The sequence below is a fragment of the Rhipicephalus sanguineus genome, chromosome 4 (genome assembly GCF_013339695.2).
Source record: "Rhipicephalus sanguineus isolate Rsan-2018 chromosome 4, BIME_Rsan_1.4, whole genome shotgun sequence".
Lineage (NCBI taxonomy): Eukaryota > Metazoa > Arthropoda > Arachnida > Ixodida > Ixodidae > Rhipicephalus > Rhipicephalus sanguineus.
This window is the reverse complement of record NC_051179.1, coordinates 21,106,966-21,127,153: the sequence shown is the minus strand read 5'-3', so window position 1 is coordinate 21,127,153 and position 20,188 is coordinate 21,106,966. Positions and strand designations below refer to the sequence as shown.

General features: G+C 46.1%; 1 protein-coding gene across 1 annotated transcript in view; it reads left to right on the top strand.

Annotated features, from left to right (window-relative positions):
• Positions 1–237: 237 nt before the first annotated feature.
• The window catches only part of LOC119389572 (neprilysin-1), an 84,383-nt gene continuing 64,432 nt past the window's right edge, over positions 238–20,188 (top strand). Inside the window, exon 1 of the mRNA XM_037656895.2 lies at positions 238–603. Coding sequence (XP_037512823.1) covers positions 575–603 — 29 coding nt within the window. The 5' untranslated portion in view covers positions 238–574. The remainder of the gene's footprint in view (positions 604–20,188) is intronic.

Genomic DNA, 20,188 nt, shown 5'->3' with positions numbered 1-20,188 from the left:
CTCTACAAACTCTGCTCGTACCTAGCGTCTTCCTTTCCATCTCCTTCGTTGACTCTTTGTTATTGCGAACCGCGTCCTTGGATTCGGCCGGAGGCATCATCAACCCAGAGGGAGAGAGAGAGAGAGTGCTAGAGATACATCATAGACCCTCTCTCCCCCACACTAGAGGCAGAGGAACGACCCATCAGTTGTATATATATTTGTTTCATCTCAGAGACTGCGCAGTGCTGTTTCTTTCGTTGTTTAGTGTCCGCCGCCCCTTCGTAAGAAGCCTGCTCGTTCCGGGATCGTGTTTGTGTTCCGTTACGGCGCTCGATCCTTTCGAGCGAGTGGTTGGCGCCGCAGCTTTCGGAGCGCGGTTTCTTTGAGCGCCGAGCTCAGTCGAGAGAAGGACCACAGAGGCACCGTGGCGCTGAGACGGTCAACGTTTGCCGAGGTGACTGCCGGAGTCGTCGCCGCTCGAAGCGGAAGAGGAGCCTCTTCCAAAGTGCCGCGGACAGAGCGTTTTTGTCGACGGTGAGACGGCAGTGCTGGAACAGAAAGTGTCGTCGCCAGCGGCAAGCTCGAAGTCATCATGGACACCAAAAAACCGGAGGAGATTGGGTGAGCCGTGATTACTTTTGAATGTTTCTTACTGCTGTACTCTCGTTTAATGACACTCGATGACAATGTGATGGCATAGCCATTCATTTTGTGCATTGCATGGTGGCATCGCTACTTGGACGCAGAAGCCAGTACAAACAGGGCATGCGCTGACACTCGGCTATAATAATTTATTCTGGAGATAACGTGCGCATACCTATAAATGTTGAAGAGCGTGCGAAAAGTATGAAGGCGTGACAATCGCGGCTGCGCCGCAGAAAGGATAAGAAGAATGTTGTAGGAGCAAAACTCTGCTTGTGGCATAGCTAGACAATAAAATCAGTTGGCGTGGCTGCAGGCCATGGCTACCTAGAATAAGTCACCCGCCTCTGGGCGAAGAGAACGCGCGCCTGGTCATACAATAAAGTGTAATTCCCACCATCATCACCCCCAAGCGGAAACGCAGATGAAGGAGCAGACATAGAGAAAGAACTAGAAGACCAGTGGGAGGCTCTGCTGGTGACGCAAGACCCTGACAACCAGCTACGATTGGTGAACAGGGCTCGGGCGGCGGCAGCGAGCCATGGCTACCTGGACTGAGGAGGCCACCCACCTTAGGGCTCAAGTATCAAGAGCCTGGTCAAAAATAAAGTTCATTTCTCTCTCTCTCTCTTTCTCTGAGGACGATAAACCTTTGACAAGCACAAGCCACTTTTCAACTGTAATAACGAAGGCTTCGATTATCTCGAAGGCCAGCTGCTTGTGACAGTGCCATCGTATGTCCACATTACACGAACGTGCATCCACACAGTGCATGTTTAGGTAAGAAGCGTTTGAGACGGAGTTCGCCCTTCCAATCAAACATCTTTTGCATTGGCCATGGCATGTTTCGTCGCACGTTAATGACAACTGATGCATGGTTTCGGTTGTGCACGAGAGAAACTTGAAACGCTACTAACACCGCGCTCGCTTGCGTTGTTTTGTTATCAATTTTTATTTCTTTGACAATCGCACATATGCCGGGCAGCTTCTTATGTGTAGAAAACACGACTTGTAAGTAGACGACTTAAAAGCAGATCATTTGAATGTAGACGCTCGAAAGTAGATGACTTATGACTTGAATGTAGGTGACTTGAGCAGCTGTTCGCTGCGTCATTTACATCGTGGAAAATTTTGAAGAGCGACAGCGTACCTTTTGATTCCATCGAATGCTACCCACCTTCGCTTCAAATTTCACAGACTTGATAAGTTTCTTCATCAAGGTCCTGCGATGACATGCGTTATAAAGCCTGCATTTCAGAACCACTGTACCTGCTTTTTAAGCTGTTTTTCATGCCATCATTGCAGTGCTGAAAGAATACTCGTAATTAAGATCGCAAATGCACCACACGACGCGCCATATTGCTGGTGGAGCTCTTCCCACCATCGCTCCCGAAGGTCGCGACATCGAATCCCGGCCGCGGCGGCTACATTTTCAGTAGAGGCGAAAATGTTTGAGGCCCGTGTACTTAGATTTAGGTGCACGTTAAAGAACCCCAGGTGGTCGAAATTGCCGGAGCCCTCCACTACGGCGTCTGTCATAATCATATCGTGGTTTTGGGACGTTAAACCCCAGATATTATTATTATTATCCCACTATCACTGCGCGCTGATGTGTATGTCCCCGTCACAATAGACAGTAGTCGTGTTAGGTGGGGCACCGCAAGAATACGTGCGTTATCCGTTAATTTTTTTATCTAATATCGATTTGGCATTATAGATTAAGCGTTCAATTGCAGGCGCCGACTGCGTACGGTATCGCCCGGGTATGCGTCACGATTACGTCACTGGTGCGCTCCCTGGGTAGTTCTTCATTGGTGTGATAAGTGACACGCTGTATTTTATTGTATCCAGGTGCTATTGCATCTCCTTTCTAGTAAACAGCAAATAACGTACACAGCGCATGTTTTTGAATTCGAAGTTACTGCATACAACATATAGAGCTATAGTAAATTACTTAATACTAACAGGCAGACCAATAAATAAACTAATAAATAAATAGGGGACCTAGGAACGTGTTCCCCGAGCGATAAATCTCTGGCAGCCTAGCCCCGGGCACCAGCAACAATAACCGTTGCACAAATAATGGTTATTCCAATCCAATAAATAAATAAGTAAATTAATAAACAAATTAACTATTTCAAGTCCGAGAGAGACATGGTCGTATATGCGTGAACCTTCGCTCGTTGGAACATCTTTCGAAGACGTTGCGCTTTCGAAATGAAATCATGTACGCCGTCAAGGAAGCGAAACCACTCGCCGTATCAACTCCTTGCATCTCTACTGGAAAAAACGGCGTTTGCAATGCAAATCTCACGCCCGATCAATGAACGCTCTTCCCCCAATTCCAGAAGGCAATTGGCAGAGCTTGCGATGCAATTGCATTTCTGGCGCCCAATGACGTACATGACTGCGCAGCAAGAAAGCATATCACCCATGGCAGGTATCCCGGCATAAAATTTGGGGAAGCATACATCTATGGGGCATTTCTTTTAAGAACCGTTGTTGGAAATTACTTTTCCTATAACTCTGAAAACAATTTTATCTTCTCATATACGCTCCAGTCACACGGGCGCTTTTCCATCGTGATTGCGTCTGACCAGGATTGAATAAGCGCGCCTGGCTCCCTTATGCAAGCTTCTGAAGGGAGCCAATAAGGTAAAGCAGAGAGTGAAATAATTTTATATTGGGGGCCAAGCTCCTAATGCACGAAGGTGAGCAATTTGACCAAAATCGTGCAGCTCGATCACGATCGAAAGCGTAATCAAGAAAGAAATTTTGAGTTGTTTTTTTTTCAGGCCTTGCCGAGAATATTTTATGGCGAATTGATCACAAGTTGTGTCCACGGAGTAACAGTATTTACGATTATGTGGTCACATTATATGATAACCCGCCATGGTGGTCTAGTGGTTATGGGGCTCGACTGCTGACCCGAATGTCGCGGATTCAAATTCCGGCCGTTGAGGAGGCTGTATTTCTATGGTGGCGAAATGTTAGAGGCCCGCGTGCTTAGCTTTTAGGCGCACGTTAAGGAACCCCACAGGTGGTCGAAATTTCCGGAGCTCTCCACTACGGCGTCTCTCGTGATCATATCGTGGTTTTGGCACGTAAAACCGCGACAGTTATTAATTATTACGGTGGGATTATAGCTACTGTCGAGGAATCGCCAGAAAGCTTGTTTCGACGCTCGAAGCGACGAAAGTTGGAATTACTAAAGCGTATACATAAATAAAAACTAACCACCTCAATGTTTCGAAATACGGGGGACTGAAGGACAAGTTTGATGAAACCGTGCATGTATAATCAACCAACGCTCGGTAAAAGCTAAAACGAATTGAATACGCACGCTGCATAAAAAAAAGCACGAGGAAAAATATCCGAGCCATAAGCTACCGAAGGACTTATAACACGCTCCAATACGGAAGAAAATAATCGGATTATTTTCCGCTTCGCATGACACTCCGGCCGCGACGAGACATGAATTCGCTTTCACGGGAGATCCGGTGCGCGCACTGCCGAGATGAGAGGCTTTCGCGCATAACGACTGCACGTCAAGCTTTGTGCTTTTCTTTTCTTTGTGTTCTTTTTGTTCATTTATTCTTATTTCGCAGTGCGCTTGACAAGATATGGCACAACCGGTAGCTTTTATTTTTGTTTTGAGAAATGCCTCGCTGTATGCTTTCGATAAAGAAAGAAACATCAGGGCGATTCCGTTGAGTGAAAGCGTAAAGGAAAAAAAAAAAGCAAGGTAAAAGAAAAAAAGAAAGAATGATCGGTGGCTGTGTGAACGATTGTTGGTGCAGCGAAGTGTGAGTGTCCCCAAAATTACAGGACCGTTAGCTCGACACCTGCTCGTTAAGTTAGATTGTTTTTTTTCTTTCGAGCAGCTCCGTGGCCCTGTTTCCGGGTCGCGCACAACGTGGTCTTGTGTCGTACAATGTATTTTCGTTTCGTTCTTTTTTTTTCACACAGAAGCTTTTTCTTTAACATTTCTATTGTGAGAACGTGTCTCTGGAAGCGCCTGCATACGCAGGTTTTTGTATGTGTGCGTTGTTAGCTTCTGTGTGCGCATAATGAAATATTCTGGGAGCGTACCTGTATAGACTATTTTACGGGCGCGTTTTCGGTTCCGCCATATTGGGCTGTTAACCTTGGATTTTGTATCCTGAACAACCAAACGAACAGTGCTACGGTGGACGGATACGCGTGATAACGGCTGGGTTGGTGCATTCGATGCTCCTTTAACTTATCAGTTCACGTCGCGGAATACAATAAGAAAACATATACGTTTAACAGCCCAAGGTGGCGGCGCCCGTATCGTCTATAAGTAGGGTTCGGTTGCAATAAGGTTTGGCTAGGCCAATTCCTTTTCTTTATCACACATTTCTCTCGTAGCAGCTGTCTCGATCGCGTGTCCGTTGTGGATGAGCATATGCGTAGAATGTCTTTCACAGACATGCTTGCAACTTCTCACAGCAAACTCCGCAGTTATCAGAGCTTGCTACAAGATTAACTATTGGTTTTGTAACATTTACACAGACGACTGGGCGCCAAGAAGGAAATAAGATCAGAAGTAAAAAAAACATGGCTCTCAACTTTTACTGTTTTCAAAATAAGGTATCGGAGACTGGTGTGCTGAATAGAATGACATCACACTGTCTTGGACAGTGCCTACTTTGTGGTGTGGCGACAGGCGTGTGTTGTAAAACAGAAACTTGAGTGAGTTGGGGATAATTCATCATCTACAAGCTACATCGCCAAACAGACGGTGACAGATGAAAGATTACGACACGCGCGCTCACTCACAACTAAAAGTTTATTTGAAAGATCAACATGAACATAAAACAGCCGACCTGTCGGCAATCTTGACAATCTTGTCTGCACATCTTCATATTCTATATACGGGCTATATACAGCCGATCATATGCGCGCTATATGCCGTGTAATTGCCACTTATTGTACACTGTAACAACGTCTATGAAACCCAAGTCTTGAGAGTTTCTTGTTTCTATCACATAAACAAAGTTGGCTCGCGATTCACTCGCCCACTATATTCTATACACCGCTGTACAATGAACAAACGAAAAAAGGGGCAAATTGTAAGGCGAGTGTGCTATCTCGAATTTCACTTTTCACGCCTACAGCTATACACATGTGACCCTTTATTTCTTATTGCTTTCGCGTTGGTGTTCCTAATGCTTGTAGTACGCACCTCGGCCTACTCTTTTGTCAGCACGTAGTAGTTACAAACGCTATATCAAACGCACGAAAGCTGAAAGGCCCGAGGTGATTGGCGTGGCAGAAAAGTGAGAGGAAAGAAAAAGAGTGACTGCGATTTGGAACAAGACACGTTCCCTGCCGTGTCATTCATTCGTGCCGCCCACCGATTCACGCCGCACAGTCGACGTCGACAATGCGGTCCCAAACGGGCGCCGCCACCGCGGGGCGAGTTTGTACAGCCGGCCATTTCAGTTCGGTTCTATTATACTTTCGCGTGCTATCGGCGCGGCTTGGAGGTTTTGTGATTTGCGCAGCTGACGAGATATTTCTCTCCCTGTCCTTTTCTTTTTGTTCGGGGACCCGTCACATCTTTTGCTCAGCTTTCTTAGTGATTGAGAGAGAGAGTTCTTTCCTACTTGTATCAGGTGTCCCACTTGCTCGGTGAGCACGTCAAACCCTCGAGTCGTCCTTCCGTCGAAACCGCCTGGCAGGCGCCACTTCCGGCAGTTTCGCTTCTTCGTTGATACGTGTTCGTCTTCGACTTCGTCTTCTTCGCAATTACTTCTGTATAGTGTTTTATACGCCTCACTTTGCTGTAGGCCATACGTGCACGCTCACACCATAAACCTGCATGACTTGGAGGTGTAGATAGATAGATAGATAGATAGATAGATAGATAGATAGATAGATAGATAGATAGATAGATAGATAGATAGATAGATAGATAGATAGATAGATAGATAGATAGATAGATAGATAGATAGATAGATAGATAGATAGATAGATAGATAGATAGACAGACAGACAGACAGACAGACAGACAGAAGACAGACAGACAGACAGGACAGACAGAAGACAGACAGACAGACAGACAGACAGACAGACAGACGACAGACAGACAGAACAGACAGACGACAGACAAGACAGACAGACAGACAGACAGATAGATAGATAGACAGATAGATAGATAGATAGATAGATAGATAGATAGATAGATAGATAGATAGATAGATAGATAGATAGATAGATAGATAGATAGATAGATAGATAGATAGATAGATAGATAGATAGATAGATAGATAGATAGATAGATAGATAGATAGATAGATAGATAGATAGATAGATAGATAGATAGATAGAGGAAAGGCAGGAAATCAACCAGATTGCGCCCGGCCCGGTTTGCTACCCTGCACGTTGGAGGGGATAGCAATATACTAGGATGTAACGAAAGGATCATGTCTCTTAACAAGCATGCTAATAAGAGGAAAAATAATATTCGGCGAATGGCAATGTTTTCGCCCTTAACCTTCACGTCGCTACCTGATGCACCATGACGTCACGACGCGGTCGCAGCTCCTGGAAAAAACAAAAACAAAATTGGAACTCATACGTAGGGAGAATTGTTCTGATCAGTTACATCAAAGACGATCAAAATTTTACCGGTATCTTTTCTGGGACTCGACGTGGACGACCTTCATTTAACACTACTACTAATACTACTGCTATTAATAATAATAATAATAATAATAATAATAATAATAATAATAATAATAATAATAATAATAATAATAATAATAATAATAATCGTAATAAAGGTACGAGTGTGATATAGCCCGATATTGAATAAACTTTACGTTACAGCGTGGAGCATGACGAGTACAACGAAGTTAACGGGGCACACGAAGCGCCGGTTTTTGTATAGTTTCTTTCTTTCTTTCTTTCTTTCTTTCTTTCTTTCTTTCTTTCTTTCTTTCTTTGATTAAACAAGGACGTTGGTATCGCTATATATGTGCGGTGTACGCACCGCGTTCATGTCCTAGCCGCCACTCATAAATGCCAAGTCGTCGTTTCTCTGTTTACTATTCGCCTTCAACATCCACACTCGCTGTCTGGCTCGGAGCTTACACCGCTATCTATATTCTTTCATTCACAATTTAACCTTACCGTACGTCACGGTCACTCGTTTCAGACACAGATGTCTGGTCAAGTCCGTTTACATCTGTCACGGATGTCCAGAGTGTCGAAAGGGACAGCTCTTATTTATTACTACCCCTTCGCTTTCTTTCTTCCTGCAATGACTGCACGGAACTCGGCTGCTCGTTGACACTCCCGATTAGTCTCCGCAAAACAAATTACCGTGCAGTGCCGCTTCGCGGTGTCCCGTAGACATCGCCATATATTGCTCCCCTTTTACGCGCAGTTGTTTAACCGTTCTCTTTGCCTTCCTTTCCGCATGAAATCCGCTTCGCGAAACGTTTCACGTAACTGCCGCTACGACTCTTACTTTTCGTCTCTTTGCTTTCTGACGTGCTACAAGGAAGTATTCGCTTTAGGAGCAAGAGCAACGTGATAAAAAAAATGAAGGAATAAAAAATAAAATTATGATGAACGTTGACTTCACACTCTTGGCACAAGCTGTATGTTCGAGGAAAGTGAAAGCCCCTCTGTGATTATCCAGAAGAGACGAAGTTAGCTTTCTTATTTCGTGCGTGTATACGTTAGTTTGTACAGATGACTGCCCTTGCTTCACCGCTTTTCATTTTTTTTTCTATGTAGCCACTAATTTTCCCGGGCTATTCGCGTTTCGTTTCGCACGCGCATTTACTATAACGTTCGGTGATGCGGTTTGGCGACTTCCGTCGATGACTGATTATGTCTGATAGAGCGCGTGGGATTCTTTTCAAAACTGTTCAGTGTGCGCGTCACAGGCAGGATTTAGCGCTTACGTATATTCGCTTCGTAGCGTCACCGTCTCTGTGGACGTAGTCCGTTGCCAAGAAAGACGCTGACTGGCCAGCCTAGAACTCCGCTTCCATCTACGGTGCAGTGTTATATGTCGGTGCGGGCGCACGTGTGTGTGTGTGTGCGTGTGTGTGTGTGTGTGTGTGTGTGTGTGTGTTTACGCCGCTCTACCTAGCATTTGTCGCTCCTGGCTATACTGGATGTACTTCATTTTGGGTCAGTAATATGAAAATAAAAACTTAATGGTCAACCACTTACGTGTATATATTTTTTCTCCATTCAAGCGCGGTCGTTACGCTAGGCGTGTCTGTAAAAGTTGTCGCGACTGTTTAACGCCTCGTTGAGAAAAAGGCATCAAACCTAGCGTGTTTCTTTCCTTTGCTTTTGGAAGTTTACGTCTGCCTATCCCAAGAACTGCATGGGTATATTGCTGTAAGTATAGCTGCACCTATGCCCCTACAAACAATCTCAGTACAATGATTTTTAATAATTGCTAAGTGTTCAGTCAGTCAGTCGGTCGGTCGGTCAGGTCAACGTTTTCGGTTGTGCTGTTAAATGCCAAACCAGCAAGTTTTTTTTACTGCCAGACAGACGCACCTCGTTGAGTCAAACTCGCACGCTTTTGCCGTCATAGAAAATGTGTTTGCAATTAAGCGATTAGCATTACTCGTACTCGTATGCTATATTAAGCGATTAGCATTGCTCGTATGCAAAAACGAGCATGTAAAATCGTGCCTCTGTGCGAACGAAATATCAATGTTTGCAGATTCAGGACTATGTCTCTGTATAACTCAGTACGTAGCGATAAAACAAATGAGTGGATTGGGTACTCCGTCTGAGCGATTCAGCGTATATGAATCTGGAAACATAACTCAGAATTTGACAATAGTTAGAGACTCCCACGCAACTTATCGCAATTTACCTATCACGCGCGCTAACGCGCTGTTGGTGACGCCCACATGATTACAGGGAAATAGTAAGAAGACAAATGAAACAAAACATAGCATGCCTTCAGAAACATAGTATATACATGCGTGAGGTAACGGTCTAGTATTCAGTGTTGCGCAGGGCGAGTAAACGTTCGCGTGGGCGTATAATTGCACATACGCACCGGAGGTTGCACGATGTTCTCTGGGAAGTGTTGATACGCCCACTGCACTTTTTCGTTTCTTGTTGATGAGCAACCGCGCCCGCCGAAACACCCGTCGACAGCCTTTAATCTGATCTCCAGTTCACGTGCGAGAATCCCGTGACTTTGCGGATGGCGCACTGTGGCTTGTGGTGTCGTTGAATATTCATCACATTGCACACGAAGTTCGCTTTTGCCTATGTTGCCGAAGAAACGGAACAGGCTTTCCCAGATGAGCTGCGGCGCGAATAACTACGACACGCATTGCGTTTTTCCTTTTTCTCAGAGTTGGGGCGTTTGTGTGTTCGTGGTATTTGTGCAACGTTTTTATGGAGTAGCCTCAGTTTTCTTTTTATCTGTGTCGCGAGATCGCCGACCCTAATTTTCCCGTTTGTCTTTAGTAATTAAACAACAATTAAGCACGCCGTTTGAAGTCGTGTCCTTACACATATTTCTGTAAGTTTTTGTTTTACTTCAGTTCTTTGCTTGTTGTTTTAGTCCAAGTCAGTACGGTGTAAATGTAGGCGAAGTTTTCTGGTGTATGTGGCAGCGCACAGTAAAGCCACGCTCAGGACACGAGACTAAACGCCGACTACCCCCCCCCCCCCCATAAAACCTGCTTAATGGGTCAAGGTGATACGTATATATAACCGTTGGCCGACTGCTGCTAACTGAAAGTAAACCAAGAAGTGAGAATGCGATTAAAACACGTGAAACATTGCACGTTGTCACAACGTTTGCTGCGGACGTGGCAAACGTGCATTACTGCTTCTTCACGGCACACTATTTCCCGCAAATCGTACATATATGATGTACGAATGTGCAACTATAAAGCCAGCAATACTACATTTGTGCACAGATGTCCTTACCTATGTCTTACCATCGGCGGCTGCCTGGAATAAGCTTGTACGTAAGCGTTATGTGCGGTGAAGAAAAAGGGAAAGACAAAATAAAAATTTCGTTTTCTGTGTGCGGAGTACAGTGAGCCGATTAGAGGCTTTCTATCAGGCGCCCCTATTCGCCACGGTCTGGTGACAGTTAACGCCTTCGGGCGCTAATTCCAAGGCCGGCGCTTCTTATTACAGCGGACGTTGACTGCGAATAAATTGCGGACGGTGACGACACGCGTCAGATGGTTGCGGAGCTCAGCCGTCCACGCGTGTTAGGCAACCACCGATGACGAAGATGTTCACTGATTTCGAGGGTGACAGAGTGTGCATCTCTGTCCGCCACCTTATATGCCTCTCTCGCTTCTTTTCGTCAGACCCGTTCCTAATAACTGCTGGGGTTTTAAGTGCCAAAACCACGTTGTGATTATGAGGCACGCCGTAGTTGAAGACTGCTGATCAATTTAGACCACCTTTAGTTCTTTAAGGTACACTTAAATCTAACCGCACGTGTGTTCTTCGCATTTCGCCCCCATCGAAATACGGCCGCCGTCGCGTGGAATACATCGACTGAGAAGCAAAAAGTGGTTTTCGCCTTCGAGTCGCGTTAGACGAGTGCATCCATGGAAATCCTGTGAGCTATTATTCTAAGTGGACGTTGAAAAGATGTGCTGATGTTTAAACTGCTTGAAGTGCGCTGTGTTCGGACAAGCGGGGCTGTGAAGATGATGGTTGCAGTACGAATGTGTAGTTGCATGGCGATTTCGATTCGAGAATAGAAAGGAAACATTTTAACTAACCCTTCGAGAGATAACACTCGCAAAAAAAAATAATTAGGGGGAAACGGGGAGAGAAGGAGGGGTAGATTAGACACCATGCCGTACGCACAACAATGCGGCATGCCCAGACGCTGTGTTGGCTGCTCATAGGAACTTGTGTCGGCTGCGTGCTGAGCTGCAAAATATTTTGCGGAAGATGGCGGCACGTGCGCGCACGTCCACGGCGTCCGCGTACGTAGGCCTAAGAACCTCCGCGCGCAGGCCTGACTGAAAGCCTGCGTCGCCGAATACAAGGATGACGACGACGACGACGCCCAAACTGCGCGGGCGACTCGGCGGTAGACGTGATCGAATTGCACGACGAGCCGGGCTGGTCTCACTCAACCTTGAATGGGGGCTGCCTAAGAAAAACACTGATCCACGTCCTTCTTCTGCTTCCCACTTGCTCGCTCCATCCGTTCGGGCTATTTTTGTTTCTCTAATTGTTTATTTTAGGCATCGAAAACACACGCGGAACGAGATTGTCCGGGGCTTGTTGCGTTCAAGGGCACGACTATTTGACTATGCGTGTTTGCACGAGCCATCCTCCCCGTACACGCGGACCGGGTCGCGCAGGAAACTCAGTGCCAACTGGGCTGTTCGTTCTTTAGCAGAATTGGCCATTGTTCGGCAGTGATGTCACGATGTTTTCTTTGCGTTGTTGCCACTGCCGCTACTTGTCAGAGGGACAGTCTCCGTAGGGGGCACTACACTCTCAGCGCGGCTCGAGTTTGGAGTTGGGCAAGTTCTCGGCACGTGGCATATCAACATGTGCGCGTTACTCTCGACGAAAGCGCTGCTGGCGTTCTTGAAGTCGACTTGCCTCAAAGAAACCTTGTGTTTCATTGAGGCTGGTTGACTGACACACGCACACACACACATCACATTTGTGTTATACGTGTGTGTTTGCGACTGCATGTGCAGTGCGTGTGTGTGATCACTGTATATGCAATAGTTATCACATGACCCCAGGAGTTATACAGAAACCAAGGCGATAAACCTGGCTAACATCCCTAGCACATAATAAAATTCGCATGTGTGTGGATGTGCGCTTTTTTTAAATTTGATATCTCTCTGTCCTCTTTCCGACCACTATTTCCCCACCACTGTGCAGGGTAGCAAACCGGTCACTCGCACCAGGTTAACCTCCCTGCCTCTTCCTTTTCATCTATTTCTCTCTCTTTCTCTCGCATCTTTTTCTGTTTGTATTGCCGTGAGGTTACGGAGCACGATTAATTAAACAGACTAACGCGATTAATGAGTCTCATACTTTCTTATGCCTTTTTTAATGCGAGCTCCTGACGTCATCAGTTGTTGCCACGTTCTGACGTATTTGTGTGTAGAAGTACTGACGTTTTAATGACTTCTTCGTCAGCGAAGATAAATCATGTCGTAACGTCCTAGCTCTCTCCACGAGGATACTTCTTACGGCGGACATATTGCTTCGGTATTCTCAACCTCGTCAGTATTAGAAGCTCTTCACCCTTGTTTTAGACTACTGAGCGTAGCCGTGGTCCTTACTGCATAGTGCTTTCGCCTCGGTTACGGGAGGTAAGTGGTTCGAATACTGCTAGCGCAGACCTATAAGGCCTTCCCCGACCCAGTGCCTGGCTGTCTACAGGTTGCGTCAACGCCTGAGATGTTCGGGATCTGCCATCTGCGATATGTTAAACATTTTCGAACTTTTAAAGATTTTAAAGCAACATATGCAGCAATCATGATTTTGTATAAATTTCATACACATTAATGAGTTAGTGTCGAAATCTCGTCACTAATGTACCCTTTCTACAAAGTAAAAGGTAATGATTATGTGTACCATTAGTTGTGGCATAACAAGGAAGGAACGGGAGAGAGCGGAAAGACAGGGATGGTAAACACTCTAGAAAGACTGGTATTCTAGCCTGCACTGGAGAAAGGCATGGGTTAGTCTGATAGTTAGGGGTAAAGAGAGAGAGAGAGAAATAGGGAGAGGGGGAGCACAAGCGCACATTGACTCCTCAATGTCACAATTTTACTATTGGTCTATGGCCACCATTGTAAGTCTGTTGCCTTCAAGAATTTTAGCAATGCCTTCGGCGTAGCAATATGCAGCACAGCAGTCTCGAAGCAGTGAGAAAAAATATGTCAGAGGCAACACCTTCAAATTCTGACAATGGTTTGTCGGGCATCAGGTTTTTCAAGTACTAGTCGTGTCGTTGGTTCTGCTTCGTCACTTTCTGGCACGAACTATTCGCTCAACGTGCGAAAAAGAGAAACAGTACTAGGGTGCCAGTGATAACATTCATTACGAGGCTCAGGCCTTCTTTCCAATGCAGAACGCTGTGGTTTACTGGTTGTAAGCAACGTTTACCCTGTTCTGAGGGTTCTGGATCGGCAAACAAGAACGGCCAAAAAAAGAAAGCCAGCATGCGAGCAGCAACAACAAAAACATCAAAAGAAGCACATGCATCGGAAGAAAGTTGAGAAACGAGCCTTTTCCGGTGACCCGGATTTCTCGTATTCGTCGTGGGAGAGAACACCGGTTTGCAGTGGTGTTTTGCGAAAACCCACGTTTTCTTCTTATTTTTTTTTCTTCTCACTTTTCTTACGCATGAATGAACACCTGCACGTCGATACTTCGAAAGCCCGTTCAGAAGTGATCCAAGTGCACAGCTCCGGATCTCATGCAATGAAATAGACGTTTGCTGTGCTATATTCTGGTCTCGTTTGCTTCTGCAGCTGTGTCCATGGAAGGGAAAAGCATTGTTTTCATCTTTTGCTCGGTCACGCGCTTCACTTAAGAAATGACAGTTCTTCTGATGTTTTCGGAATCAAATAATTTTACACAGCATTGACTTCTACGCGTGCGCAATGACCTCATGTTATAGTCATCATCTTTTTATTGTTCTTTTTTTCTTTCTTTCTTGTTCTTCTTCTTCAAGACTGAGACAACTCAAATAACCCAGCTTTGAGCCTGCTGACACCACCTTATCTGAGAAAATGCATTAATTCCGTCACAACCTCAGGTGGTGTGCTGATCACCAATTTATCTTATAGCATTTCACTCAACTGCACGCAGGTCACCCAACTCTAACAATGAAAAATTGCTCCAGGGAGTCGTGTCAGTCATATTTTTATTCTCCTTTAAGTGAAGGGGAAAAAAAAAAAACAGGTATACGACCGCACAGCTGAAGTGCAAGAAGGTTTTCTTTGTTACGCGCTCAGTCAAAAAAGCGAATCGATATCAGCTAATTTACTTTATCTCAGAAGTCATTTTCTTTCTTTCTTTCTTTCTTTCTTTCTTTCTTTCTTTCTTTCTTTCTTTCTTTCTTTCTTTCTTTCTTTCTTTCTTTCTTTCTTTCTTTCTTTCTTTCTTTCTTTCTTTCTTTCTTTCTTTCTTTCTTTCTCTTCCATGGTTGACCGCATACACTGTACAGTACGAGCTCACTCGTGTTTCCAAACGCCTCGCGATAGTGCTCAACTCCAAAGAAACTAATATTGACCAATACAACGGGGTAGCATTTTATTAGACATACAATACTCTAACAGGAGCTTACAACAAACAACTCATCGTTACTACAAAATCACACGCAGCTTCACAAGGTACAGCCTATTTGCAAAACGTCGTTTTGGAAAGAGCACCAAGAGCACTCCTATTTCACACGCTTGTGCTCGAGGGCGCACCCACAAGAAAAAAAGATTGCGTCACCTCAAATCCGATCTCAAGGAGGCGAACGCCACTTAAGCTTATCCTTCTATTTCTTTCTGCAAAGAACCGGACGGGTCACCTTACGCGCTCACAATAGAGGCCTGCAACTATGCCCTCAAAATAATTTTTTGCTTGTTTGCCGAGGCTTTTTTTTAAAGAGCAAATTAGAAACGGGCAACATTCAGCGACGAAGAGCAGAGCAAATAGCGGCCGGCAGAAAGGGCTTTGTGCTAGTATGTACACAAGGAATCCTTAACACAAATAAATAAAAAAGAGAAAAACTAGGGGTAGAAAAGGAGGTTGAGCAAGAAACGGGACAACCATAGCAGTCCAGCGTGTACACCGGTTGCCGACAGCGGCTCCAAACAACGAGCACCGTGCTTTCGTCGGGCTGTACGTTCCATCCCTGTTCAGTTTCGTTTCGCGGCCGGCGCGTTGTAGAGAGCAGGGCGCAACCTTGCACAACGGTGCTTCTTTATTGGCGGCTTCCCTCTTCTTTCGGTCGTCGGGAACCTCGACGCGTCAAGAGCAGCTGTTCTCTGCGACCTCTTCGCCTCGGGTCCTGTAGCCACATGTACGTCCGTCTATAAGTTGCGGGCAGTATATAGAGAGGGAAGGGCTAAAGCTCTTAGTCGTAGAATCTACGTTCTACGACTAAGAGCTTCACCCCTTCCCTATCTACTGCGCGCAACTTCTAAGGGGAGGGCAGCCCCCCCCCCCATCCTAATCAAGGAGAAGGAGGAGCCCCCCCTCCCCTCCCCCCTACTAATCACCTGAGGAGGGGGATTGTGAGGTTTGCCCCATACTGTTACGCAGTCGGACCTGTCCCGTCAATGTTTAAAGAGCAGAGTTATGGCAACGGATGGTTTTGGCGGTAATGGCGGCCGAAGACATCTGATGTTGCATTCCAAGAACTGTTTACTTCCCGTCTTTACTCCCGGAAAGCCAGGGACCAAAGGCAGGCCTTTGTAAGAAGCACGTCATCGCTTCATTTTCATTTTTTCATCAATTGTGAAGCATGTTGTCTCTTGGACTCGAAGAGAGGGGGCGGGTCGATGGTACCTTACCCCCCTAATGGGGAACCCTGAGCACCCCTATGCTCTTAGCTCTGTAGTGTACAAGACCATCCTGGTAAGCACTGACCCGATGCTTATGTGCCTGGCCTGCGAGTCGATTCGCTGTTCGAGCGACGGCCCAGTGGGTTGGCGTGATTACCTTCGTGATGGTGCCGAAATAGAAAAGAGTTCATTATTGGTCTGCTGTTAGTACGTAAGTGGACAAGGCAGTGAAGAAAAATGATGAGGAGGCTAACGTTGGACATTGCGGATGACAGCGTTGCCGGTGGTATGGTTCGTGGGCTGTTAGCCGTATGTGGGTTGAATACTACTGGATATGGTCACTCTTCTCTCGCTCGCTTTCTGGCTTTGCTTACTTTCCTGTTGCCACGCGTCAGTCCAGCGGACATGAAATAGTAAAGACAAGCGCTAGCGACTTTCATAGGAGAATTTGCGTGTTGGGTGTTGAGGTGAAAAACCTGGTATGGATGTGGTACTGCAAACAGTTTGCGGAAATTCAGGGCAACAGCTGTCAGTTAGCAGGAGTTGTTGTGTCGAGTTGTCAACGGCATGCTCACTTGTTCGAAGGGCCTGTTGGTTCTCAAGAAAATGGCACAATTCGTGGTGGTAACGTATGCTTTCACAAGGGTGAAAGAAGCGCACACACGAACCAAAAGCGTTTGTTGTAGATATGTTCACAGGCGTGCGCACATCATGGGGCGATTGGCTTTTAGACAAGATGCGTGATTCGCCCACTTCCCAGGGCCCATATTGCCGCGTTTTCCCCAAAAACTGATGAAAACCGAGTGGCTTGTGCAACGATAGAGAGGACGTGGAGTCAAAGTATACGTGTAGATTCCTCATATAATACTGCGAAGTATTTTATAGGAAGTAGTGAACTGGGATTTCATTGCACCTACTTTTCTTGGTCTCAATCGAAATTAAAAAAATCCTGGGGTCAAATTTGCAAAAAAAGACATATGGATGTAAAATAGGGCGCATAAGCTGTCAAGTAAATGTATATTCATGAAGAAATGTGCACTACAATGATAAATATTTTTATCAAATCATAGTTTGCGTGAAGGTTATCGTATGCACCAGATAATATTGGATTATTGTTGGCCAGCATTGGCTATCCACTGTTATTAAAATGCAATAAAATAAATATTTACTGCTATCGTTAGCCCCATTTGACAAAATGCTGCATACCCAATGGCGGCGAGCTTTTAAAAGGGGAATTCCCCTTGGAAAAGCTCGTCGCCATGTTTTCTTTCTTTCGGTTAGGCCAATATACTCCGTCATCTTGCCATTGCTCATACGTCTTCTTCTTAAAAATATAGTTCTTTTTTTTTTCTATCGGACATGTACCCTTTCTCATCAGGGGCTTTGCTGACGGAGAGCGACAAAGAGCCCTGGCACACAGTCCATCAGACGGCGTTTCGAAGAAATAGGCGGGTCACCACGGATCGTTTCCACTGAGAGCACTTCCAGAGCAAAGACGTCTTCATTCAATTGGGAATGTGGACTTCCGTTCCGTCTTGCGATGTTCATGTACTACAAGGCTCTTCCATTGTGTATTACTAATGATACCGAAAGGTCGGCTGCTGTGCATGCGTATCAGCGAACGCTGTGATCTTACAGACCCCTCGAGCACTGGGTGTATTGCCTTTGTATATGAAGAATCGTGGGTTGCATTTGCCGCCAGAAGGACGAGTCTATTTAGGTTACACTTTTAATAACGAGGAGACGACCAGTGAGTGTGCGAAAAAGTCCGAGTCAGAAAATAACGTTGTCTTGCAGTGTCATTTCGTGATAGTGGGATTGGAATCACTGTGGCTCCAACGCGACGTGTTATGTCGCCTAATGGCGGATGTTGCATTCACGAAGGCATAGGCGTTCCGCATCAAAGTGGCTGACACACACGCGGACAAAAAGCATAGTGAATTTAAACCCTGATATTTCCTGTACTGTGATGACATAAAGGCGCCTTTAGGCGAAGCTTTTATAACTCGCAGATTTACGAGTCGTACGTGACAAACCCAGCGCCTGGGGCGTACGGAAATGCGGCCCTCGAAAGTGCGCCGTTTTTCGATGATTGACGCTCTCTCGATCGCGGTCTTGTCGGCGATCAGCCGTTTCTGATATGGCTATCTAGTATTTTATTGTGCTTACTTGTCATTTCACGTTGCCACATTTTATTTTTGCCTGTACATGAGCGCATGGCCGTCGTTGTTGCCTTTAGCACTAAATTTTTGCGCTGCTATAGGCACGTGGGTGAAGGCCTAATTCCCGGCTTGGAGGAAGGAAACAGTTAGGAGGAAACATTGCGAAATGCGAAAAAGAAAGAAAGAAAGGAAGAAAAAGAAAAATAGTACGTCAGACGCGCAGGTGCAAAACTTCACTTGCCCCCATTTTCGCGTGATCGACCCACCTTTGAACAAACGACGATGTCATGTGATGACGCCATCATGTGACGTCACGTAGTGGGACGTCATAACGACGTCACAGGTTTTTATGTTCTATGACGTCATGGCGAATCATATGGTGACACCATCACTTGATGATGATTCTCTGCATCGCTCGTGTTGACGCCGCTGACGCGGGACGCCACCGGTCCATTTTCGTGTTTGATGAGGCAATTAAATCTTTCACCTGAAGGTATATTGTTGGAGTGCTTAAACTTAACACGTGCGCGACCTGTTAATTATATGTTAACTTTATATTTATTGCTACTTTTTGTAGCGTTAGCTACACTGGCCGAGGTGGAGCAGTTTCGCGTGGCAGTCCGAGAGCCGCGCTGCGCATGCGTGAGGAGCAGTGACGTCACACGGTGCACAGCTGGCGCACCGGAGCCGCCGCCGCCGCCGCACGCGCCTCGCCGGTCTGCACATTCCGGAGGAGTGACGTCATAGCCGCGGCAGACGCAGTGGCGCCGGCGCGCGCCCAGCTGTGCGCCTCCGTTGCGCAGTGGCCGTCTGACGCTGCACCGGAGCCCCTTGATAACGCCTCTCAATTTGCGCGCAGGCGCAGACGTATCAGTGGGCGTAAAGCGGGGAGGAGGAGGATGAAAAGAAACACGGAAGGACAGGGAGGTTAGCCAGTTGTCAGACAGGCTGGCTGGCGTTTGCCAGTGTGGCATAGCCATGGAGAAGGAGAGCACAAATGCTGCTAAGCGGCGCAGAAAAGCGGAGAAGCTTGACAACCAGGACAGCTAAGAATAATCAGCTGAACCTTAGCTAACGCTACGTATATCCTGGCATAGCCGAGCTAAGCCACTGCAAAGTTTGTTCACCTTTGTTGTATATTCGGTGTCGTAAGTTGCATTGGAATTTGTAAGATACTAGTGGAGGTTCTATGATGTTGCGGGGAGACTTGCAGCCGTTGCTTCCTTGATGGCAGTGTCGTAGAAGACCCAAAAAAAAAGGAAAAAAAAGGCCATCGTCACGAGGCAACTAGAAACGCCAAACTTGATTTCTTTTTTATGCACTATAGATAGAATCAATGCAATGTTATCCATCTCGGTGGTACAGTGGTTACGGTGCGGAGCTGTTGACCCGATAGTCGTGGGTTCGATCCTGGCCGTGGCGGTCGCATTTAGACTTGGGGAAATGGTGTAGGCCCGTGTAGTTTGCGATGTCAGTGCACTTTAAAGAACACAAGATGGCCAGAATTTCCTGAACCCTCCACTACTGCGTGTCTCATAAATCATAATCATATCGTTGTTTTGGCACGTAATACCCCAGATATTGTAAATTTTATAATTGCAGCGTTCACTCGAATACACGTTCGTGCTTTTAGAACATCTCATGGTCCCAATCGGACGCCGTTAGTTATGTGACCCCGACAAGCGCGAGTGCTACCCCCCCCCCTTCTGTAAAAAAAAAGGGGGGGGGGCAACTGACGGCCAGAATGCTTCTTGTTTTGTGTCAGTTTGAGGAGGCCGGTATAAGGCTACGCCCATCGCATCAGCCGTCACGGACACTTGCGCCGGTAAATCACCTCGCGACGAACGTCATTCTTTCATCGAA